At 35.2% G+C, this 27,031-nt stretch overlaps 1 protein-coding gene across 4 annotated transcripts in view; it reads right to left on the reverse strand.

Annotated features, from left to right (window-relative positions):
- COL24A1 (collagen type XXIV alpha 1 chain) overlaps positions 1-27,031 on the reverse strand; it is a 364,470-nt gene that overhangs the window by 214,783 nt on the left and 122,656 nt on the right. For all 4 annotated transcript variants that reach the window (XM_073234227.1, XM_073234226.1, XM_073234225.1 and 1 more), the window contains one exon: positions 6,665-6,718. In XM_073234227.1, the coding sequence (XP_073090328.1) occupies positions 6,665-6,718 (54 nt within the window). The remainder of the gene's footprint in view (positions 1-6,664; positions 6,719-27,031) is intronic.

A 27,031-nucleotide genomic window follows, 5' to 3' on the forward strand; every position in this document is an offset into this window, starting at 1 on the left:
TCTGTGGTGTCCGTAATGATTTTTCCTTTCTTATTTCTGATTCTGTTTCTGTGAGTAGACTCTCTTTTTTTCTTGATAAGTCTGGCTTGTGGTTTATCTATTTTGTTTATTTTCTTGAAGAGCCAGCTCTTGCTTATATTGGTTCTTTCTATTGTTTTATTCCTCTCAATTTTATATATTTCTGGCTCTAATTTCTGGCCAATTTTATTAAAGATTATGGCTCTAATCTTTATTATGTCCCTCCTTCTACTGACTTTGGGCCTCATTTGTTGTTATCTTCCTAATTTCATTAATTGTGAGTTTAGACTGCTTATATGGATTGTTCTTATTTCTTGAGGGAGGCCTGTATTGCAATATACTTTCCTCTTAGCACAGCCATGGCTGCGTCCCACAGATTTTGTGGTATTGAATTATTGTTGTCATTTATCTCCATATATTGCTTGCTCTCTGTTTTTATTTGGTCATTGATCCATTGGTTATTTAGGAGCATGTTGTGAAGCCTCCATGTGTTTGTGGGATTTTTCATTTTCTTTGCATAATTTATTTCTAGTTTCATAGCTTTGTGGTCTCAGAAACTGGTTGGTACAATTTCAATCTTTTTTAATTTAGTGAGGCTCTTTTTGTGGCCTAATATATGATATATTCTTGAAAATGTTCCATGTGCACTTGAGAAGAATGTGTATTCTGTTGCTTTTGGGTGTAGAGTTCTGTAGATGTCTGTTATGTCCATCTGTTCTATTGTGTTGTTCAGTGCCTCTATGTCCTTATTTATCTTCTGTATGGTTGATCTGTCCTTCAGAGTGCATGCAGTGTTGAAGTCTTGTAGAATGAATGCAGTGCATTCTATGTCCCCTTTTAATTCTGTTAGTATTTGTTTCACATATGTAGGTTCTCCTGTGTTGGGAGCACAGATATTTATAATGGTTATATCTTCTTGTTGGATTGACTCCTTTATCATTATGTAATATCCTTCTTTGTCTCTTGTTATTTTCTGTGTTTTGAAGTCTATTTTGTCTGATACAAGTACTGCAACTACTGCTTTTTTCTCTCTATTGCATGAAGTATCTTTTTCCATCCCTTCACTTTTAGTCTGTGTATGTCTTTGGGTTTAAAGTGAGTCTCTTGTAGGCAGCATATAGATGGGTCTTGTTTTTTTTATCCATTCAGTGACTCTATATCTTTTGATTGGTGCATTCAGTCCATTTACATTTAGAGTGTTTATCGATAGGTATGTACTTATTGCCATTGCAGGCTTTAAATTTGTGGTTACCAAAGGTTCAAGGTTAACTCTCTTACCATCTAAGAGTCTAGCTTTACTCACTTAATATGCTGTTACAAACACAATCTAAAGGTTCTTTTCTGTTTCTCCTTTCTCTTCCTCCTCCATTCTTTATATATTAGGTATCATATTCTGTGTTCTTTGTCTATTCCTTGATTGACTTTGGGGATAGTTAATTTAATTTTGCATTTGCTTAGTAATTAGCTGTTCTACTTTCTTTACTGTGGTTTTATTTCCTTTGGTGACAGCTATTAAACCTTAGGAACATTTCCATGTATAGCAGTTCCTCCAAAATAGACTGCAGAGATGGTTTGTGGGAGGTAAATTCTCTCAGCTTTTGCTTATCTGGATATTGTTTAATCCCTCCTTCAAATTTAAATGATAATCTTGCTGGATAAAGTAATACTGGTTCCAGGTCCTTCTGCTTCATTGCATTAAATACATCATGCCACTCCCTTGTGGCCTGTAAGGTTTCTGCTGAGAAGTCTGATGTTAGCCTGATGGGCTTTCCTTTGTTTGTGATCTCATTTCTCTCTCTGGCTGCTTTTAATAGTCTGTCCTTATCCTTGACCATTGCCAATTTTATTACTATATGTCTTGATGTTGTCTTTCTTGGGTCCCTTGTGTTGGGAGATCTGTGCACCTCCATGGCCTGAGAGACTATCTCCTTCCCCAGATGGGGGAAGTTTTCAGCAACTACCTCCTCAAAGACACTTTCTATCCCTTTCTCTCTCTCTTCTTCTTCTGGTATCCCTATAATGCGAATATTGTTCCATTTGGATTGGTCACACAGTTCTCTCAATATTCTTTAATTCTTGGAGATCCTTTTTTCTCTCTGTGTCTCAGCTCCTGTGTATTCCTCTTCTCTAGTCTCTATTCCATTTATCATCTCCTCCACCATATCCAAACTGCTTTTAATACCCTCCATTGTGCTTTTCAACGACTGGATCTCCAACCAGAACTCATTCCTGTGTTCTTGGATGTCTTTCCGTACCTCCATTAGCATGTGGATGATTTTTATTTTGAACTCCCTTTCAGGAAGAGTCATAAGTTCCATGTCATTTAAATCTTTCTCTGGAGTTATATTAATTTTACTCTGGACGAGGTTCCTTTGGCATTTCATATTTGTATATGGCACCCTCTAGTGTCCAGAAGCTCTACTCTCTGGAGCTGCTCAAACCCTGAAGCAATGTCGGGGGTCGCAGGGGAGTGGTATTGGTACCTAGGGGGAGTAAAAAGCTGTTTCCTGCTTCTTGGCTGCTGTGCCTGTCTCCACTGCCTGAACTAGTGGGCCGAGCACATAGGTATAAGCTTTTGTCCCAGAGTAGCCAGATATGGATCCCTGCTTTCCACAAGTGGGTGGAATCTCAGTCCCTCTAGGAATTCTGCCTGTATTAACTTTCCAACCCCGTAATCACACAAGTATCATGAAAGCACCATGAAATGTAGGTTTGTGCTCCCAGAGCAGATCTCCAGAGCTAGGTATTCAGCAGTCCCAGGCCTTCCACTCCCTCCCTGCTCCATTTCTCTTCCTCCTGCTGGTGAGCTGGGATGGAGGAAGGGCTTGGGTCCCACCTGGCTACAGTTTTGGTATGTTACCCTGTTCCATGAGGTCTGCTCTTTTCTCCATGTGTATGCAGTCTGGTGCAGTCCTCTTTCCTGTTGCTCTCTCAGGATTAGTTGCACCAACTATATTTTCTAATTGTATACAGTTTTAGGAGGAAGCCTCTGTCTCTCCTCTCATGCCACCATCTTTAATCCTCTCCCCAAAATTGATTTTAAATAGTCATTCAACAATCATCCAATCAGCCACTATCTATTGCATTCCTATTATGTGCTGTGTGCTATTGTGATGTGTATAAAATCAATTAGACTCTTCTCTCAAAAATCTATATTCTAATAGATAAGCAAATGAGCACTTATAATATATGCAGGTAAGTGCTTGGTAAATTTTTTTTCAGAAATACAGAGAAGGGATATTTCAGTTAGATTTAGGAAGACCAGGCAAAGCTTCCTGGACAATGTCATATGTGATATGCAGGTATTAGTGAGATTAAACAGGGCACAGGAAAGTAAAGAGATATCCAGACAAAAGAACAGTGTATAGGAAGCATGAGGTTTGAAGAAATATGGCATACTTTGGTACTCTAAATAGATTAGCTGGAGTAACACTTTTGGAAGAGTAATAGTAGATGTAACTACATGACAAGAGAGTTAAAGAGAAAGGGTAGGTTGTAAAGAACCTTATGTAAAAAAGTAGAGAAGTACAAGCCTTAACCTGGAAGCTGTGGAGATCATTGCAGGATTGTGATGTGTATAAAAACAAATGCTCTATATCAGATCTTTACAATTTCTTGTCTAGATTTTTCTACCTCATCTCTTCGCCTTCAATTTATCTCCTATTTAAACCATCCTCCATGCTTACAAAGGGATAATTTTTTTAAACATAAATCATCTAGGAAACTTTCCTACTTAATATCTTTGATTATTCATGATGACATGGATACAGCAGAAACTCATCATAATGGCATTGAATGTTCTCCACAATTTAATCCCAAAGCTAAGTGCTCATAAGTCAGACTCTGAAGTCATATCTGGGTTAGAACTCTGACTAAGTCACTTGATAGTTATGTGACTATGAGGGAATAACTTAAAACATCTGTAAAATGGAAATAAAATACAGCTCTTATTGCTATTGTGAAGATTATATGAGATGTCTGTAAAACAATTACTATAGTAATATACTACTTGACACCATAGTACACTAACAAATATAGCTATTAATAATTTCCCTTTCAGCTTTATCTCCTAGCATTTCCACTCTGCTCATACTGATAACCTTCCACAGCAGCTGATTATACTTCATTACTTGGATATCTCCAAACTTCAGATTATTTCATCCTTCCATCTCTTTATTCACAATGCTTTATTTGCTTACAATGCTCATTCTATGTCAGCCTGCCTGGTAAAACTTGGTACTTAGAATTTTGCCATGAAAATATGTTCCAACATGGCAGTGGAGGAAGGCCTTGAACTTACTTCCTCCCATGGATACACCAAACCTACACTTACATAGAGAGCAATTCCTCCTGAAGAAGAACTGAGAGCTAATTGAGCAGTTTCTGTACAACAGAGAGATCACATAAAGAAGATAGGAGAGATGGAGACCCAGTAATGACAGAACCCTACCCCCAATACAGTGACCTGAATGCAGGAGGGATATCACTGAAGGGCTCACTAATAGATTTCCCACCCTGGGGCACAGCAAAACAAACAGATGTTTAAAAGGGAAACTAGACTATAAGTAAAGGAAATCCATGTACTAACCCTAGAGCAACAACTGAATGGGCAGGAAACTACGGGACTCTCCTCAGGGTGCTGGCAAGTGCTGTAGTTTTCATGTTCCCCCTCCACCTTGATAGCACAGATGGGAGCCATGTCCAGGCACCCTAGCCAACGTGCGAGGGCTACTCCAGTGAGCCCTGAGTCCCAGATCCATACTGGATCCAGCTGTGCCCAACAGGATGACTCCAGCATGGCATGCCTACCCCAGCTCCAGCCATCCTGCCACTGTGCCCAGTGCAGTATGTTCTGGGACCTCCTCAATCTAGGTCCAGTCCAGCCATCCCGTCAAGGCAGCCCTGGTGTGACATGCCTAGGCATCCCAGCCCATTCCTGCCCCACCTCCAGTTATCCCAACAAGGTGGCACCAGCATGGCATGCTCTGGGGAGTCCTGGCCTACATCTGATACAACCTCCCCCTGAGCCCAGGTAGCTCCAGCATGGTGTAGCCTGGGGTAACCCCAGCATTTTCCTTTCAAAGAGGAAATCAAATAATACCTTGAGACAAATGAAAACAGAAACACAACTTTCCAAAATCTAAGGGATGCAGCAAAAGCAGTTCTAAGAGGGAAGTTCATAGTGATACAGGCCTACATCAAGAAACAAGAAAAATCCCAAATGAGCAATCTATCTTTACACCTATAAGAACTAGAAAAAGAACGAAGAAAGCCCAAAGTTAATAGAAGGAAGGAAATAATAAAGATCAGAGCAGAAATAAAAGAAATAGAGGTGAACTCTAGTATAGTTATGGTGGGTATATAAATTGGTGAAGTCACCATGGAAAAACAATATGGAGATCACTCAAAAAATTAAAAATAGAACTGCCATTGATCCAGCCATCCCACTTCTGGGTATTTAACTGAAGAAAATAAAAGCACCAATTAGAAGAGATATATGAAGCCCTATGTTCACTGTAACATTATTTATCATAGCTAAGATATGGAAACAACCTGTGTCCATTGACAAATAGATGGATTTAAAAATGTGATATATATATATATACATATACACACACACACAAGGAAATATTACTCGCCATTAAAAATAATGAAATCTTGCTATTTTCAACAACATAGATCAGTCTAGAGGATAATATACTAAGTGAAATAAGATAGAGAAAAACAAATGCCATTTAATTTCACTTTTATGTGGAATCTAAAGGCAAAACAAATAAAACAAAATAGAAATGGACTCACAGATACAAGAAACAAACTTTGGTTTCCAGAGTGGGAGAGGTTTGGAGTGGGCCAAATAGGTAAGGAGGATTAAGAGGTACAAACTTACAGTTATAAAATAAGCAAGTCATGAGGATATAATGTATAAGATAGGGAATATTAAATAATATAATAACTTTATATGATGACAGCTGGTAATTAAATTTATTGTAGGGATCATTTCATAATGTATAAAATTATCAAAACCACTATGATGGATATCAAAACTAATAGGCCATTTTATGTCATAAACTTTAATGAACAATAATAAATAAGTTTTTTCTATAGACAATTTCTTCCTAGTATATATATATACAACAATAAAAGAAGTTTAAAATACTTAGGTTTCTTCAGTTCTTTTGTGCTGTAAGTTCCAGGATACGGCAGGCTTTCTTTTATATTAATTAGGGGTTATTTTACGGGCGGCCCTAAAGGGTTTCAGTCATCAGGAAACTCTTATCCATTTACTGTATGCAATGACTTTTAAGGGTTGTTGCTGGTTTTTTTTCCATCTCTTCCAAGAAATCCTTTTTTCAAGATTTGCAAATACTGTTCCCTTAATCTAAGTCCATGCCAAAGCAGGAAAATCATTTCCAACGACCTGAACCTGAGAGACCGGATAACATCCTCTAACAAAACAGCACCGAAAGAGCAACCAGACATGCAAACTGCTTCCTGATTATCTTAAACAAACTGTACAAAGTTTACTAAATGCATCTGTCCCGGCTCAAAAATATCCAGAAATGTTCTGATATGTCTAAAATCTTTTTTTACCCATTCATTAAGATCTGAGATTAGAAAACTCTAGATGTCACACTTCTTTTTTTACCTTTGATCCTTCAGGGCCATTTTGTCCAGGAATCCCAATATCTCCTGGAAAACCCTAGGGAACACAATAATGTAGAGTTTATTCACATGGAAAATTACTTCAAATCTATTAAGTGTATAAAAATTCACTTGGTCATTACTTAATGCCCAGTTAAAGTAATTTATACTCCTCAAAAACTCTATATTAAAGATTGTTAGGCTGGTGTTTAACATTGGAATACAAAACTTATAAAGTGTCCTAAAACAGAGCTTACTTCAGTGATTCACAAACAATCGTCAGACCCAAATAAAATTCTCAGCAGCCTAAGAGAAGGTAAGTCTTATTAAAAAATTATCCTCAACTTGGAAAAAAGGCAAAAAGGTTAGTAACAGGTTCTTTCAATTGTCATATGGGGCACAGAGCCACCCAAAGATGAGGGAAATATACTTTGTTAGACTCACTGTTCACTAACTATATAGTAACTTGTATATTTTTGTTAGGTAGACATACAAATAACTTCTGTCTGGGGAAAATGTAACCCCAAAAGTTACAGTTTAATATACAGGATATAAATCAGTTTTGTAGCTACTCAACTATCTTATTCTAATATTCCCATACGTGTCTATATTTAGCTCTTCAAATGCTCTCTAAATTCATCTTAACACCTTACTGGTTATTATTTAATGAGTTCAGTAAATCTTTAACCTGTGTTTACTTTATATTTGCCTAAGAATCATAATTTTACCTTTTTGGAAATTATACTTTAGCAGTCTAAACGTGTTAGCTCAAAAACTTTAAATAAACTATAGTGTAAAATAAAATTTGAGCTGGGAAAAGGCCTACAATGTTGCTCTAAAATGGTTAGAATGATATTCTTGCTGAAATAATGAATTAGAATGTGATTCATCATGATCAGATTCAATAATGATAACAAGCTAATAATTATAGCTTTGTGTTGATTTTGCCATAGATAAATCTATTCCAGTGTTTCCTGTTAACACAGACAAAGGAATAAAAAGTAAGACAAGTACAAGAATCAGCTTATAAAGTAAAGAAGGTCGCAATTAAATATCAACATCAGCTAGAAAAGGTAGTTCATTTGGAGAGGTAAATAGGATGGTAATAAAAACGTTTACAAGTAAAATGAAAGTCTCTGGATTGAGTCATCCAGCATAGATTAGGACAGAAATGCCTTGACTCAGATTTAAACTTTAATTCTATGGAGAAAAATACTACTTGGGGTCATTTCTGACAAGAGAAAATGTGGTGGTAACAGAAAGACTGGTCATAGGATCAAATTTCAGGAAGTTTCAGAATAGAATGTTTAATACAGACTTGGTGATTGCTTTCCTAATTAGAGGAAATCAGGTTCTCCTATGTTGTCTCTGACGTGAATAATTTTCCCTTATCTTTCTCTACTGGAGAAGATTTATATTTTAAATAGAAGACTGAATAGTATTTTACTTGCAAATCTTTCTTTGAACCATACCATGAGTTTGGTCCTTTCTAGGAACTCTCACACCAGCCTGTATTCCTACAAGGTCACTTAACCTAATGTTTTGGCTTTTTTTATTATCCTCATCAGACTGTAAACTCCTTAAGGGCAGTTCTATGTCTTCTTAAGGAATACAACACCTGGCTAAGAATCAAAAGTGCAAACAGAAATTATTTTGCTTTTGTTGTTATTGAGTGACTAACTGATTTGTTTCTTTTGAAAGAAAGGACATGTCTGGTGGCTACTTGGTACCTACGTACTGGCTCAGGGAATCCCCATGGATAAATTTATAATTTCTGTCCATATTCCAGATGAGCCTGGAAGTGTCATATCAGAAAGCAAGAAAGCTCTCAACAGCATCAAATCTAAGGTCCTGTTAAGAGAACTCTGGGAGCTTGAAAAGGATCCCAATGGCCAAATACAGGACAGTATGAACTTCAATAGGAAGAAGAATTGCAATGGATTGAAACATATCAAGTATGCTTAAATTTTTAAGTTCATAACGATACAATCAAACAACCATCCCTATTCAGAGGGTGAAGGGAAGCCAATTCATAATTTTGCAAACTGGTTAACAATGGTCAAGAGCCAAGCACTGACTCTACCTTTCCTATATATACTATACCACTACTAACCAAATAGTAGATAATTGGATATATTCCAGCCAATAGATAAAAAAAGAAACGATAGAGTAAGAATATCTCCATTTTGTAATCACCTGAATGATCTAATAGATGTAGGTAGTTGAGTAATCAACTGTTACTAATATCACAAAAAATAGAGATAACTAGACTTTATGTGCTTTCTGTTGAAAGAACACAATACCACCTGCAGACTTGCAAAAACAAAAAAAAACAGAATATAACCATGCCTCTGCATGTGATCAGCCAGGTCAAATGACTGGGGATCTTCAACAACTAACTTGTAAAGGATAAAAAGGAATGGAATTGTAGATTGAAAGACACAGCAATAAAACAAAAAAGCCTAAACTATAGTTTTAAAAGATGAACACTTGAGAGATTGCAACTCGGGGGGGAAAATAGGTTCCCAGCCCGGGGCAAATAAACCTTTGAAGCCAAAATCAGTCAAAGGCAGAAATAAAGTGAGAGAAACCCATTTATTGTCAACTAGCAGTTGTCTTCTCCTGCTCGTCCGTGACTCTTGTGACCCGGCTGCAAAAGGCTCCATCAGATCTCTGTAGTCCAGGTGTAGGCTTGCTCTCCACCCGCTTGTAATCCCCTACTGATATGAAGATGGACTCCTCTCCACCCCTTGGAAACACCTACCTATATGGAGATGGACCAAGGCCAGGAGAAAGATTCTGGAAATATTGCAATTTTACCCACAGAGATAAACCATAAAAGAGAAAATGAGTAACTGTTTACTTTTGGGGGGAAAGAGAGGAATCTATAAAATCTGCTGGGAGTAACTGGCAGTTTTCTTCCTGACCTGTGTGGTACTTAACAAGTTTTTGTTTTATAACTGTTTGTGATATACATTTGTTTTATATAGTTTTTTATGTCTGTATTTTATTTTCAATAAAACAGTAAGAAAAAAGTTTTTGAGGTGACATGAGTAAACATGGAATATTGAGTATATGCATGAGTATCTGCTCTTTCTTAGATTTTAAAACAATACTAAAGAAATATTAAAAAGACATAAAATTCCAAAGATCAGGGAAATAGGACACAAAATGCCAACAAATCTGATCTTATATAGTCATATAAATGGAATATTTTAAAATTAAACTGTAAGAGTTCGGAAACACATCAGCAATTATCAAAAGGAGAAAAGGTGATCTCTATGTCCCCCTCAAATAGTATATATTAGAAATTTGGTCAGAGAACATTTTTATTATTTTAAAAATTCATACCTGAGTTACTACCAAGTAGAGATCTTGCCTTTTAAATAACAAATTTTAAATATAAAAATCAGAGTTAACTGGGTCAACTGAACTTGAATAACATATGTCTATAAAGGAATTTTTTTAACTCTTAAATTCGTAATTCAAAATGTAAATCAAATGACAGGACACATCCCTCCTTGCCAAGTAGCCATTTCAGAGATCTTGCAGATTGAAACATAGGAAGTACAGCATTCAGAGTCTGTAATTTTCATTTAAAAATTATGTTAGTATGAAACTATACAGGAAGAAAATTAAAACTAAAAATCTGACAAAGATGCTTTAATTCTTCTTGTAAATTAAAAAAAAAAAACTTGGAAACCATTGAAAAGTAAATATAGTTTCTCCCACAAAGGGCTTTACTATCTCAGCTAAGTCATCACATCACATCTGAAAAATATAACATCTTAGGAAAAGGAAGAACACCTGGACTTCTGGCACCTTTTTAAAAAGAATGAGATATAATTCACATTTTAGTTTTAGTCTTAACATAATGATGTACTTTTTGTGAATGATCACCACAACATGTCTAATTAACATCCATCACTACAAATAGCTATAAATTTTTTTCTTGTGGTAAGAACTTTTAAGATGTACTTTGAGCAATTTTCAAATACACAACAGTATTATTAACTGGGTCAATATGCTGTACATTACACTCCTCATGACTTATTTGTTTCATAACTGGAAATTCGTACTTTTTGACCTTGTTCGTCTGTTTTGCCCAACCCGCCCCCTACCTCTGACAACTACCAGTCTGGTCTCTGTATCCATGAGTTTTGTTTTTATGTTTATATATTCCATATATAAGTGAGATCGTATGGTATTTGCCTTGCTTTGTTTGATTTATTTCACTTAGCATAACGCCCTCAAGGTGTATCCAAATGGTTGCAGATGGTAGGATTTCCTTCTGTTTTAAGTGTAATATTTAATTAGCATATTTGTGTTTTTTCTATTGAGTTATATGAGTTCTGTATTTTAGGTAGTAACCCCTTCTCAGATGTATCATTTGCAAATACTTTCTTCCATTCAGTTGGATGCCTTTTCATTTTGCTGATGGTTTCCTTTGCTGTGTAGCTTTTTAGTTTGATGTAGTCCCACTTGTTTATTTTTGCTGTTGTTGCCTTTCCTTTTAGTGTCAAATCCAAAACTCACTGTTAAGACTGATGTCAAGGAGCTTTCTATGTTCTCTTCTAAGAGTTTCATAGTTTCTGGTCTTAGGTTCAAGTCTTTAATCTATTTGAATTAGTTTTTGTGTAAGGTGTAAGATGGTGTTTCAATTTCATTGTTTTGCACATAGCTGTCCAGTTTTCCCAGCACCATTAACTGAATAAACTGTCCTTTCCCCCTTTGTATATTCTCCGCTTCTGTGTCATTGATTAACTGACCACATATGGGTGGGTTTATTTCTGGGCTGTCTATTCTGTTCCATTGATCTATGTGACTGTTTTTATGTCTTGCCTATACAATTTTTTTATTGTTACAGTTTCATAATATAGTTTGAAATCAGGAAGTGTGATACCTCTCTCCAGCTTTGTTCTTTCTCAAGATTGCTTTGGCTATACAGTGTCTTTTATGTTTCTATACAAATTTTAGGATTGTTTGTTCTATTGCTGTGAAAAATGCCATTGCAATTTTGACAGGGATTTCACTGAATCTATAAACAGCTTTAGATAGTATGGAATTCTAACAATATTACTTCCTCCAGTCTATGAGCATGGGATATCTTGCCATTTATTTCTTTCATCAGTGTCTTATAGTTGTCAGTGTACACATCTTCCACCTCCTTGGTTAAATTTATTCCTAGATATTTCATTCTTTTTGATGCAATTGTAAAAAGGATTGCTTTCTTAATTTCTCTTTCTGATAATTCATTATCAGTGTATAGAAACATGACTGGTTTTTGTATAGTGAATTTGTATCCTGTGTCTGATGCCTTCTTAGTAGAAATAGTTTAATCTCCAATTTTTATTGAGAAGTAGAAAACTGAAGTAGCTTTAAAAATAGTAAGTGGAAAATGTGTCTTCTATTTTCAGACCTTTCACATCTGTTTATTCCACTGAGAAGAGTGACTCAGCATTCTCTCAGTAAAAATAATTTTTCATTATTCTCCAATCATTAAAGGCTGGAGACTAATTCAGCTGCATTTTTTTCCAAGTAAAACCTGGGAATGAAAGCACTAGGTGACTCTATTCGTTTCTTGGGAAATCGTTAAAGTAAAATATTGTCATTCTTATTCTGACAGTCGTCAGAAGTTTGGAAGCCAGAGTGTCCCAAAAGTACATGATAAGTACCTGATGCTCTATGGCATACGTTGAGCATTTTAGTACTTCTTCAGTAGGAATGATAGAGTCTCTGTTTTCTACTGAAATATATATTCCTTCTGGTTAAAAAATGGTTAAAAATGGTAAATGGATAAATAGATCCACAAATAAAAAAATCCAATGGATAAACTAATATTGGTAAAATAAAACAACCTGGACGGTTCTTAAATGCCTTATGGTTAAGTAAAAGAAGTCAGACAAAAAAGAGTACACACTCCATCAGTTCCTTTATATAAAAACGTTAGAAAAATCCAAATTAATCCACAATGACAAAAAGGAGATGACTGGTAGCCTGGGAAAGATGGGTGCAGGAAGGACAGAAAAGACACATTACAAAAGGTAAGCAAGGAACTTGTTGAGTTTGACAGACATTTTGCTATCATAATCTTGGTGGTGGTTTCATAGGTTACACATTCATGAAAAATTATGAAATTGTGCAGTTTCAATATATACAGCTTATTTATGTCAATTATACCTCAAACTGTAACAAAAAAGGTAATTGGTATTGGATGTTTTAGATAATTACCCAATACCCAAAGATTTGCTTTATGGTAGGCAACAGCATAAAATGATTTGAAGACCTTTACAAAGAAAATTGAAGATATTCACTGAACTCATCCCCAGATAAAAATCAGTGAATTTCAGATTTTGGATTGTCTTAGAGGTAACAGCATGTTCAATTATAATAGCTTGAAAATAAAGTACATATTTGGGGAATTTAAACTTTTCTGATACTTTATAAGATAGTTTTAAAATACTCTATTGTTATTGATGAGAGTGTCAGGCCATTGAACTCTCACGAAAAATTTCAAATTTTTATTGCTTTTTATATTCACTGTGCTTTAAATATATAAGAACACAATATGGTTGCCTTAAAGTTCTCTTGTTAATAGTTTATAAATCTGAACAAAGTAGAGATGAATATATTACATAGAAAAACAGTCATATTAAGAAAAGATAAAATTAACAAATTATTTATGATTGGGCAACATATAAGTCATGAAATTCTTAAAGGTCAGTTATGCAAAACCTGGTCCGGTGCTAGGCATTAGTATATTAAGTATTTGATGGCTTGAATTGATGAGTGAATTAAAAACAAATTGAATAATTTTAATCTCAATTACGCAGTTTCAAAAGTTACCGTTTGTCTAAAAAACAAACAAAAAACCAACTACCATAGCTTCTATAAATAGGATTGAAATTTAACATATGCAAACAAGAATGAATCCATCCAGAGAAAGGTTCTTTCTATAAGAGGAGAATTTGGTTTCAGATGTGGATCCAAAAACAGTTATAAGATTTTGTTCCTTAACATTTGTGGAAGTACATGCCATGTCAGTAATATGGTGTGTCCAAGTAGGAAAGTAATAAAAAAAGATTAAAATGACTTTTTCTGAGTGAGAATGATCCATCCAAAAGTTAATGCCAAGAAAAATACTTAACAGAGTAAAAGTAATAAATTCACTTTCCCAGTTAACTATAGAAACTAAACTTTAGCACAGGGCAATGTGCAACTGCAAATTAAGGAACTGTTCTGTCTTCTGAGAAAACCACAAACAGAAAATATGAACTTCTGGAAAAATAAAGGCAAAATGAGGAATTCATCTAGGTATTTGGCTCTGTTTTATTCTCTTTTGCTGTTTTAGATCTAAAACTCCATCAAAAACAGATATTTTTTCATTATGATATTGCTGAAAATTTTTGCAAGTGATTATTGTTAGTCATACATTTTCTCTTTTGCAATTCTATATATTTGAGCAGTAAATAAAGCACAGCTGAATTTCATTTATTTGTAGCATCCAGAAAATTCAGCAGAGAAAATCTACAAAGAATAAAATTCCTTATGACACAACATATACTCTGTTCTAAATAAGACTGTTTAAACAGTATTCACAGTATGTTTGAAGTCACTCTTAAAAGAACCTACAAAGTCAACTGCAAAGTCCACTTTTGTACTATGAAACCCACACAAAACTACACTAACCTTGTAATTTAAAAATAAATTTTTCTGACCATCATTTGACACTTCGGATAACCTACACTGACAAAAAAAAAAAACAGACCAGTAATAAACTGGGGAAGGAAGGAACAAGAGCAACAGAATTGAAGGATTACAAAGGTAAGCGAGGAAATTTTGGGGTTTGATGGATTGAGCTCACTCTCTTGATTTGGGCGATGGTATTATGAACAGGCATTTAAAAAATTATCAAATTGTGCAATTTAAATATGCAGTTTGTTACATGTCAATTACATCTCATAAAACTGTAAAACAATGGTATTACTATTTTGAGCATTTTGAGGAACCTCCATACTGCTTTCCACAATGGTTGAACTAATCTACATTCCCACCAGCAGTGTAGGAGGGTTCCCCTTTCTCCAAGATATGGAAGCAACCTAAATGTCCATCAGTAGATGAATGGATAAAGAAGATGTGGTACATATACACAATGGAATATTACTCAGCCATAAGAAAAAAACAGATCCTACCATTTGCAACAACATGGATGGAGCCAGAGGGTATTATGCTCAGTGAAATATGCCAGGCGGAGAAAGACAAGTACCAAATGATTTCACTCATATGTGGAGTATAAGAACAAAGGAAAACTGAAGGAACAAAACAGCAGCAGAATCACAGAACCCAAGAAGGGACTAACAGTTAACAAAGGGAAAGGGACTGGGGAAGATGGGTGGGAAGGGAGGGATAAGGGCAGGGAAAAAGAAAAGGGGCATTATGATTAGCATGTATAGTGTGTGGGGGGCATGGGGAGGGCTGTACAACAGAGAGAATACAAGTAGTGATTTTACAGCATCTTACCACACTGATGAACAGTGACTGTGATGGGGTATGTGGGGGGGGACTTGTTGAAGGGGGGAGTCTAGTAAACATAATGTTCTTTATGTAATTGTAGATTAATGATACCAAAATTAAAAAAAACTGTAAAACAAAAGGTAATTGGTATTGCATGTGCTAGATCATTACTGCTTTTTGGGAGACCACACTCTGCAAACATTTGAAGATCCTTAGAGGACTTTTCCTCAGATAAAAATCAGGAAAACTCAGATTTCAAACTGTTTTGGAGGTAGTAACAAGACTATCATTTGATAATTACCTGTTGGTAAGTATCATTTTAGGTATTCGATGTCTATATATTTGATTCATTTAAAATTCTTCTGAGTGTCTTAAGAAAGTCAATTCACCCATTCAACCCATTACTATGTGTTAGGCATTGTTCTTGGCACTGAATATACACTAGAAAACAAAAATATCCCCTGATTTCATAGAACATGTATTCTGGAGACTCTTTATCTCAGTTTCTCCCCCATTTCAGTGTGTGTATGTTTGTGGCAGGGAGTGGGAAGGTAAGTGATTTTAAAAAGCTGATTTACATAGTCATGAGGAACTGACAAAAATCAATTGCCTACTTTTGTTCTAAATGCACAGCTATGGGCCTGGGATACTCTATGCCATTTCCCATTCTCTCTTTTTCCAAATGGAATGAATATTGTGGCTCCTTTCTAAAATCATATACTGGTTAGCTGAGATGGAGACCTATAGTTTGGCCTCTTTGAAAAGAATGTACCTTTACTCCAAGAACCTGGACTTGGAGCTGTAAGCAATAACTTACAAATACACTGGGTTGTGTTCCTTTAGAGAAGGGAGAGTATATTTGCCGCTGTGCGGTCGGCTGCACTATGTTACCAGGGGTATTTTAAAAACTGTGTAAGTAGGTAGAAGGGTATCTATAGCATTTGGGCATCAAAGATAAAACATGTAGAGGACATTTTTTTTTTCTCTTTGGAAAACTACTCTTCCTCAATTTACAGTCCATATGCTTCTGGTGCCCATCCCAGTTTCCAGGGGTGAGTAAGTGACTCAAATTTTGCCAGTTACAATATTCCAGTCCCATGGCTGCCGTGACTGATTTAAAGATAATCATGTAGTCCAAGCCAGATTGGCTGGAGTCCTTTGAATTTTTGCTGGAGCTATAAGGAAAGAACAGTGCTTTTCTTACTGTTAAGAATATATTAACTCTGAGGGCAATATAAGCCTCGGGTTGCCAAGGACCACCTTTTACACAGTGTGTTCCTATGAATGAAGTCAACAGATATAAGTAAAGGCTAAGAGATGGAGTGTCTTGATTATACTCATCAAACTTCTATATCCAGCTAAACCTCTAAGCACATGCACTAGTGGACTTCCTTAATACATCAGCCAATTCTGATTTTTGCTTAAAACTGTTTGAGTTAGGATTTTGTCAGTTTTAGGAAATAGACCTGACCAAAACACAAGTTTTTGCAGTTTTTAAAATATACCTAGCTACTTCATATACCTATACTGGGATGTCCTTGCCCCCAGTTTCCATTTGATAAATCCCTACTATTTCTTCCAGTTTTTGCTCAAACAACCACGTTTCTTGGAAGTCTTCCTTAACTCCTTGCCCAAGGTTCCTCCATCATTCAGTTTGTTACTAACTCAAATTAAACATGACCTGTGAAGCCTTTCATGGTTCCATTTAGTCAGAATCAGTAGCTTATCCCACTATATTCCTACAGAATTCTGAAAATATAGCCATTTAGTACTAATTACACTATATTACACAGCATAATTAAAGGTGTGTTCCTTTATTCCAGTTAAATATGAGCATATAGCAGAAAATGAATATATCTTACCTATCTTTATACCTCCAACATTTACCTTAACATGTTGCTGGGAGATGATTCTCTTGGTTCTTTGCATTTCTGCACATTTACACAAATGAGGTACTGACTACCTATTGTGCCAGTCTATCTTTTCAGGGATTTTTGTATAGCAAAGATAGAGATAGCGTCTCTCTTTGTAGCAAAAGACAGAAATGGTTAATATCCATACAATAATACTTTTTTCAAGAACACATGGTTTTTTATAATTGTCCATTATAAAAGATTTGGTTTCTCTAAGCTTGAAGTTCTTCTTATACAATGTAACCCATTGCTTATGCAAAGGTCATCTAGTCCTCTTCACATCGCCCTTTGAGAATAAGCTTAGTTAAACAGTATAAAAATGCTGAAACTCTAGAAAGTATACTATTGCTAAGAATAATAAACTGTTTTTTGCCTCTGTTCCAAGAGTCTTTTATTTTCTATCAGACTCTGTGAAACTATCAGGCTAATTTTTGGCTTGCAGATAGGATAAAACCTCAGATGCTTCACAGTCCTAGACAGTTCTGGTGATGAGGACAGGATACTGGTGGAGACATAGCTTTCTAAAAGAGTAAGTTTGATGGCCTCATCAGATGATTAATGGGGTTTGAGGAAAGTCCATGGGAATAGGCAGTGAGCATACTGACCAAACTGTACAGTCAAACTGACAATAAATGGTCCTCCACTTCACTGTCTGTTAAGAGATGGGACTTGGGGAGATGGCTGTGGACCAAGTACTGGGAATAGAAAATATCTTCAAAGAAAGTTGCCCTAGTTGTTGCTGACTCTTCCTCTGGATAGAAAGATTTCCTCATCAGTCTGGTGAGCAGCCTCAGGTCCGCCTCATTGTAACAACAGTACTAAGTGCTATTAGTAATAGTAACTAATAGTACTAAGATCCATCCTGGGTAGTCCAAAGATTCCATCCCCTTTCAGACAACATTTATAGAGACTCTTACCTACATAGAGTATGAAAGGATAGAAATTTGTGACCACGATGGGCAGAAACCAGGCAAACCAACAAAACTTTAGCTGGTTCACTTGGGTGATAAGGGTAGATTCCATATTTTTTCACAATATAAGAATGAGCTAAGATCACTAATCACTGAGATACCAGAAGTAGCCAAGCAGTGGGTCCTTTCTTTCCACCAGGGTGGTCTTCATTAGAGACAAAGACTGACGTTCCTTTAGCGAGCCTGCTAACACTAAGGAAAGGCATGCATCTAAACATACGTTTTAGCACCTCAGTAAATTTACCTGGAATAATCTAGCCTGTGGTTAGATATATATATATCTAGATATAATATAAGAATTATGATATTAGTCCTGACTACCAAGCTACTGATTACTATGCCTTTGACATAGCTTCGAATCAAATGTCTTTTGCAATTTGGTACCAATCTAGTTCTAAACCTTATCTGTCATTCTATACCAACACAGAAATCTACAATAGCTAGTCAGTTTTATTCACTATTCTGTAAATCCACCATGCATGTTACCTAGATGTCTATCTAGGCTTTCCTCATGTGACTTACCCTGAGTGGAATGTCCTCCCTTTTCCTGCCATTTATTCATCAACAATTGAATTCAAGATCCATCTATTCCATGAACCCTTCCTTAATTCTTCCATCTCAGGTTAATCTCTCTCTACTAACACCAAACTATAATAACTACTTATTTAATTAATTCTCATATGATGCCTTTACCATTATCTAACAGCATATGTACATACATATATGTATCTTGTTTATCCTGAGATGGTAAACTGACCCAAATTATAGATAATATATTAGTTTTGTATATATCCTACATTGTTTACTAGGCAGAGCTCTGCACACTACAGGAACTCAAGAAATAATTTTTTATTGACTGATTTAATCACATTCCCTTTCAGTACCAATTTTTGAGCAATAACGAAACACACCAAATTTCTCAACTAAACCCAAGTGATAAAAGAAGGAATTGTTTTAATGAAGAGAATTTACCTGCATTAAGATCTGCTCAACTAATGTAGCTGGCCACAGGCTAGATTATTCCAGGTAAATTTACTGAGGTGCTAAAATGTATGTTTAGATGCATGCCTTTCCTTAGTGTTAGCAGGCTCGCCAAAGGAACATCAGTCTTTGTCTCTAAGGAAGACCACCCTGGTGGAAAGAAAGGACCCACTGCTTGGCACTTCTGGTACCTCAGTGATTAGTGATCTTAGCTCATTCTTGTAGTAAACTAGCCGCATTTATTGAGAAGATCATCCAAAATTCAACTATGTAGCAATCTCTATAGTCCAGGGAGGTTAACAGCTGAATCAACAAACATTCTAACTATCCTGCTACCAATTTTGAAGGTGGTTTGCTGCCAGAACTGGGAGGAAGCAAGGAGTTAGTGCTCAGAACTGATCCTCTGCTTAATGAAATAGAAAAGATTCCTATACAGAATTTTCCATATGTTTTTATTAAAAACAAGGAACCAAGATGGAAAAAATTTTAATCTTATGTTTAAAGTATGTGATTTTTATCTTGGAACACCTCTAAATATTTATAATTCTGTGAATACCTAATGCACAGACATGTTTACTTCCCTCTTACAGCAATTGATATTTTGCCTAGAATAAGTAAAACACTAAGAAGCAAGAAAAAAACTTTGAAGTGGTTTGAAGTGAAATTTCTTCAATAGTCTTTATTTTAATGAACAGTTCTCTTCTATGCCAATGGCCAATAACTTGGCATTTGCAACAAAAACTTCACAGTGCTTTGCTTTCACCAACTCTTAAGAACATCTGAGCTCCCCAACTAGAAAGTGCTAGCAAGAACTATTGGCTAGTCTTGTCCTTGTTGGTAGTACAGATGACCATTTTTATGGTATGATTTATTTGAGGATTATCAAAGTCTCTAATCACCCACAAATTTTTCTCTGCTGAGCAAATGACACCAAAAGTCTACAATTCAAGACTCACTGTATTACTTCTATGTTTCTGTTAAGTGTTGAAATGTAAGTATACTTGAAAAGAGATTACATTGAATTTAGCTGTTAACCATTTACTGCTCAGAGTGAAATAAATTTATCAGATGTTTCTCTAAAAACAGTCTTTGATAAGAAGGATAAATTGTGGGAAGAAAGAGAGACACTGGTTGTTTGAAATGGATACGAAATTCATCCAGGGGCATCAGGAGTGAGATTCTTTGGCCATTTTACAGTTTTCTCTGAGGAGTACTCTGATTCTAGATTTTTAAAGAATGACCTAATTTTTTATTTTTTATTTTATCAAACATAATTAATCATGATAACTAAGAAAAAGATAAATAGAGACAGTGGAGGCTCTGACACAGTCTAAATTGAATACTGATTTCTTGAATATAAAGCTCCTTGAAGTCAGGCCCTAATCTAATGCACCTCAGCATTTTTTTTAGTAGTGAACATATAGTGAGTATCTCAAAAGATCTACTGAAAACTAATAATCAGAATTGGACTGTCTAAAAGCAGAATCATATTCACATATACATGACTGCCAGTCTTACTCCTTGTGGGGAGATCAGAGATTAGTGCCACCATTAAAGATCTAAAAATATGTATAGGGTGTGGTCTCAGAGCATCATTTAATTTGCCACACTGCCCCTACAAAAATTAGTTGGATTCTGGAGAATGACTAGACTACCACAGCCCCAGTCTGTAACTGCTGTGTCAGATGTAGCATTTTTACTAAAGCAGGTTACCAAGGCCTTCCATACATGTTCAGTAGTCACTGAATTGGCAAATGCATTATTTTCCTTTATAATTAAAAAATAGAATAAAAAACAATTTGCATTCATGTGGGCTCCTTCCAACTTGGAAGTATCAGCAGTTCATCTTCACAAAGATAGACACATACTTTAATTAAGAATTTGACAAAATGGCCACCCTGCCTAAAGCAATCTACAGATTCAACGCAATCCCTATCAAAATACCAGCAGCATTCTTCAACAAATAGGAGCAAATAGTTCTAAAATGTATATGGAACCAAAAAAGACCCCAAATAGCCAAAGCATCCTGAGAAGGAAGAACAAAGCTGGGGGGATTATGCTCCCCAATTTCAAGATCTACTACAAAGCCACAGTAATTGAGACAATTTAATACTGTCACAAGAAGAGACCCATAGACTGATGGAACAGACTACTAGAAAGCCCAGATATAAACCCAAGCATATATGGCCAATTAATATACAATAAAGGAACCATGGATATATAATGGGGAAATGACAGCCTCTTCAAAAACTGGTGTTGGCAAAACTGGACAGCTACATGTAAGAGAATGAAACTGGATTATTACCTAACCCCAAACACAAAAGTAAACTCGAAATGGATAAAAGACCTGAATGTAAGTCATGAAATGAAAAATCTCTTGCATATAAACATGAGCAACATTTTCCTGAACACATCTCCTCAGGCAAGGGAAACAAAATAAAAAATGAACAAATTGGACTACATCAAGCTAAAAAGCTCCTGTGCGGCAAAGGAAACCATCAGCAGAACAAAAATCATCCTACAGTATGGGAGATTATATTTGTAAATGACATATCTGACAAGGGGTTAACATCCAAAATATATAAAGAACTCACAAGCCTCAACACCCAAAAAGCAAATAACCTGATTAAAAAATGGGCAGAGGACATGAACAGACAATTCTCCAAAGAAGAAATTCAGATGGCCAACAGGCACATGAAAAGATGCTGCACATTGCTAATTATCAGGGATACGCATATTAAAACCACAATGAGGTATCACCTAATACCAGCTAGGATGGCCAACATAGAAAAGAATAGGAACAACAAATGCTAGCAAGGATGCGGAGAAAATAGAATCCTCCTACACTACTGGTGGGAATGTAAACTAGTTCAATAATTGTGGAAAACAATATGGAGGTTTCTCAAAAAAACTAAAAATAGAAATACCATTTGACCTGCGAATTCCACTCCTAGGAATTTACCCAAAGAAAACAACTTCTCAGATTCAAAAACACATATGTACCCCTATGTTTATCACAGCACTATTTACAATATCCAAGATATGGAAGCAACCTAAGTGTCCCTCAGTAGATAAATGGATAAAGAAGATGTGGTACATATACACAATGGAATACTATTCAGCCATAAGAAAGAAACAAATCCTACCATTTGCAACAACATGGATGGAGCTAGAGGGTATTATGCTCAGTGAAATAAGTCAGGTAGAGAAAGACAAATACCAAATGATTTCCCTTATTTGTAGAGTATAACAACAAAGCAAAGCTGAAGGAACAAAATAGCAGCAGACTCACAGACTCCAAGAAGGGACTACTAGTTACCAAAGGGGAGGGTTTGGGTAGGGCAGATGAGGAGGGAGGGAGAAGGGGATTGTGGGTATCATGATTGGTGCACATGGTGTGTGTGGGGTCACGGGGAAGGCAGTGGAGCTCAGAGAAAACAAGTAGTGACTGTGGCATCTTACTACAGTAGTGGACAGTGACTGCAATGGGGTTGAGGGGTTACTGGAAAATAAGGGTGAATGTAGTAACTACATTTTTTTCTTGTAAAACCTTCATGAGAGTGTATATCAATGATACCTTAATAAAAAAAAAAAACAAAGAATTTGCCTTTCTTTCCTTTAGAGCTTCAACTACTAACACTATCTAGGGAACTGCAGAATGCTTGATCCACAGGCACAGAACCCCACAGGAGCCTAGCATCTAAACAGGATACCCTCTCTACATTGAAGGACATACAAGAGTGGCCCCCTGGTACTATCCACTGGTCTTACATCCTATACTATTTAGAGGTAGCCAGCCTCATAGGACATAAGAACTGTCTTGTAAAGTTATAACTGAAATGCCTGCTTAGAGAAAACAATATGAAAGGATGGAGTGCCATCCTTTGGGATACAGTACATTTATTAAATCAGAAAGTTGTATATGGTGCTTTGTCCCTAATAAAAAAGATACACAAATCTGGGAATAATCATAATCAAGGAATAGAGGCAGCTGTGTTCCTATTTACCATTACTCCCACAGCCACACTAAATTTGAGCTTTCTGTTCCCACACCTTGAACTCTTTAGGGTTGCAGATCTATCACCCAAAGGGGCTTTCTCTTGACAGGAGACAGCAAAGGTTCCACTAAACTAAAACTTCTGGTTATCACTAGGGCACTTTGGCTATTTTATGACAAGGTATGGGCAAACAACCATACTGGCCCCAAAAAAGCAAAAAGAAGCAAAACAAACAGGAAGGAAGGAATACATGGAGAACTCGGGTGACATGCTGACCACCTCTTGGAACTCCCATCAAAAGTCCATGCCTTTCAGTGATGAAGGTTAAGGTGGTACCGTCAGATAAGCTGTCAAGACCCATTGTGGTGATAGCTGAGAATGAGGGAATTTAAAATGAATAGTGAAGGAGGAAGAAATGAGTCCAGCTGTGGCCCCCAAGAGCAAATGGATCAATAGTGGCTGTCTATTGATCCCATTAAAATAGATCAATTAAACCAAAAACAAGTGCAGATTCATCAAAACTCAAAGAACATAAAGAATAAGGAAGTGCAAGTCACTATATGCTAAACTTCACATTTGACAATAAAAATATACCTGCTTGTCAAGTGCATATTGAACATTCACAAAAAGGGATCATATATTACGCCACAAAGCAAAGATCAGTAAGTTCCCTAAAACAAAACAGGCTCTGATAACAATGCAATAAACCAGGAATTATCAACAAAATAAAAACTAACAGGCTCTCCACTTGTAAATTTTAAAACTCCTTTTTAAATGACTCTTGGATGAAAATGGATATAAAAACTGAAATTACAAACTATCTAAAAAATAACAGCAATGAAAACACTCCATACTAATACTCCCAGAATTTATGGGATGTAGTAAAGCAATGATCAGAGGGAAAATCATAGCCCTTAACAGTCGTAGACATAAAAACAAAAGGATAAAAGTAAATAAAATTAAATTCCCAACTCGAAAAGAACAACATAAACCAGAAGAATCTCAAGGAAATAATAAAAATAAAAGAATGAACTAAAGAAAAGAAAGACAAAAGACAATAAAAATTTAAGAATTTTTTTTAGAAAAAAATAACAAACTAAACAAACTGAATACAGCCTAATCACGAAAAAAGAAAGGAGAAAGCACAAATATAAAAATGTTTTTAAAATTTTAAATGGCACATGGAAACAACCATTAAAATGAAAAGTTTTTAAATAATGAGACTATTTTGCAAATTTATATGGAAGTAAATTTGAAAACTGAGATGAAACATATAATTTCCTAGGGAAATAACAATTTAACAAAGCTAATGCCTTTAGAGATAGACAGCTTAAAAATAGACTGATTTCCACAGAAGTAATAGAGAAAGTTATCAAGGAACTACCACAATAAAAAAAGCTTCAATTCCAGATGGTTTCACAGGGGAATTCTACTAATGCCTCATGGATAAGATAGTCCCAATATTCCGTAAGTTATTCCAGAGCACTAAAAATGAAGAAGACTTTCTAATTATTTTGATGAAATAAATATAACACTGATACCTAAACCTAATAGAGTAGAAAAAATCATTAAAGGCCAGTATCACTTATAAATATTGGTGCAGAAGTAATATTAGAATTAGTATTATATTAGGAAAATAATATACCATGATCAACTAGAATTTTTCAAAAATACAATAGAAAATTGTAATTAAATAGAAATAATATATAGAAGTTATATAGCAATATTCATTACATGAAAAGTTAATAGAAAATCCATTATTATGTCTCATAGATTTAAGAAGAAAAAATAATTATCTCTGGATATTGAAAATACTTTTTAAAAAATTTAGCAAAATGTATGTATATTCAATAGATTATAAACTGTTTCAAATAAAATTCACTCAAGAAATAGGAATTCATAAAAATTTCTTAATATCATAAAATATATGCATATTTAATTCCTGTATTTCATAAAGAATGACTATAGTATTTCACTAAGATCATAGACAAGGCAAAGATTCACACTAATCCCAAAATTTTAACATTGTGAGGTTTTACAATGCCATTAGATATGAAAATTGAATTAGAGGTATGAAAACTGAGAGAGAATAACTAAAGTAATCTCTATTTGAAAATTACATAAGAGTACATAGAAAATTTTAGAAAATCAATGGTAAAACTAACTCAAAGATAAGAAACCACTAAGGTAGTGGGATGTAGAATTAACACTCAGAAATCAGTAATCTTCATATCTGGACAGAAACCTATTAGAGAATACAATGATAAAGAAAACCCCATATATAACTGCAACAGAAAAAGATTTAAAAATCAGAAAAAATTTGATAAGAAGTATACAAAAACAAGTATGAGGAAGACGTTAAAACATTCCTTAAAAAACATAAAAGCAGATTTTAACAAATTAAAGATACCCATTGTTTTCAGAGGATGAATCAATATCAAAAAGATGTCATTGTTCCCTAAATTACAACTGTAAGTTGAACCAAATAAATAGTAACAATATTTTTTAGTGAGTTAAATAGGTTGATGCTAAAGTTTATATGGAAAAACAAGTATGCAAGGGTAGCCAGGAAAACACTGAGAAAGAAAACCTAAGAGAACAGATAGCCTTTGCAGATGTTAAAACATATCATAAAGTCATAGTACTTTAAGGTACCAAAGTACCACAACAAATAAAGTCAATGTATCAAAGTTTTGTTTTGATTACTATAGCTTTGTAATGTACCTTGTAATCAGGAGGTGTGACACTATCTTTGTCATCTTTGTGACAACTTCCATCTTTGTTCTTTCTAAGGATTGTTTGGGCTATAGACCAGTGGACCAGAACAGAGACCTCAGATATAAACCCATGCACATGCAGTCAGTCAATTTTTGACAAGGGCACCAAGAATACACAATAGGGAAAGGATAGTCTCTTCAATAAATGGTATTGGGAAAACTGAATGTCCCCATGTAAAACAATAAATCTGGACCCCTATCTCATACTAACTCAACAAAAATTAACTCAAAGTTGATGAAACACTTAACTACAAGACCTAAAACCATAAAACTCCTAGAAGAAAACACAGGCAGAAAACTTGACAGTGGTCTTAGCAATGATTTCTTGGATAAGACACAAAAAGCACAGGCAACAAAAGCTAAAATAAACAAGTGGTACAACAATCAAACTAAAAATCTCCTATACAACAAAGGAAACAATAAAATTATAAAGGCAATCTGCAAAGTGGGAAAAAATATTTGTAAACAATGTATCTAATAAGGGGTTAACATCCAAAATAAATAAAGAACTTATACAACGTAGTTACAAAAAAACCCCACAAATAATGCAATTAAGCAGTGGGCAGAGGATATGATTAGACATTTTTCCAAATAAGACATATGGATGGCCAACAGACACATGAAAAGGTGCTCAACACTAACATCAGGGAAATTAAATTAAATTAAATTCACAATGAGGTATCACCCTACATCTATTAGAATGGCTATTATAAAAAGGACCAGAAATAGCAAATTTGGGTGAGGATGTGGAGAAAGTGTGCACTGTTGGTGCCATGTAACTTGGTGCAGCCACTATGCAAAACAGTATGGAGGTTCCTCAAAAAATTAAAAATGGAACTATCATAAGATCCAGTAATTCCACTTCTGGGTATTTATCTGAAGAAAATGAAACTACTAATTCAAAAAGATATGTGCACCCCTGTGCTCAATGCAGTATTGTTTACAATAGCCAAAGTATGGAAACAATCTAAATGTCCTTTGATGTACGAATGGGTAAAGAAACTGGTTTATATATACAAATAAAATTATTATTCAACCATAAAAAGGAATGAAATCTGGCCATTTGTGATGGCATGGATAAACTTGGAAGGCTATGTAAAATAACCAGACAGAGAAAGACAAATACTGTATGTTAATACTTATATGCAGAATCTTAAAAAATAAAAGCCAATTTCATAGAAACAATAGAATGGTGGTTGTCAGTGACTGGAGGTAAG

Source organism: Manis javanica, chromosome 4, assembly GCF_040802235.1.
Source record: "Manis javanica isolate MJ-LG chromosome 4, MJ_LKY, whole genome shotgun sequence".
Taxonomy (NCBI): Eukaryota; Metazoa; Chordata; class Mammalia; order Pholidota; family Manidae; genus Manis; species Manis javanica.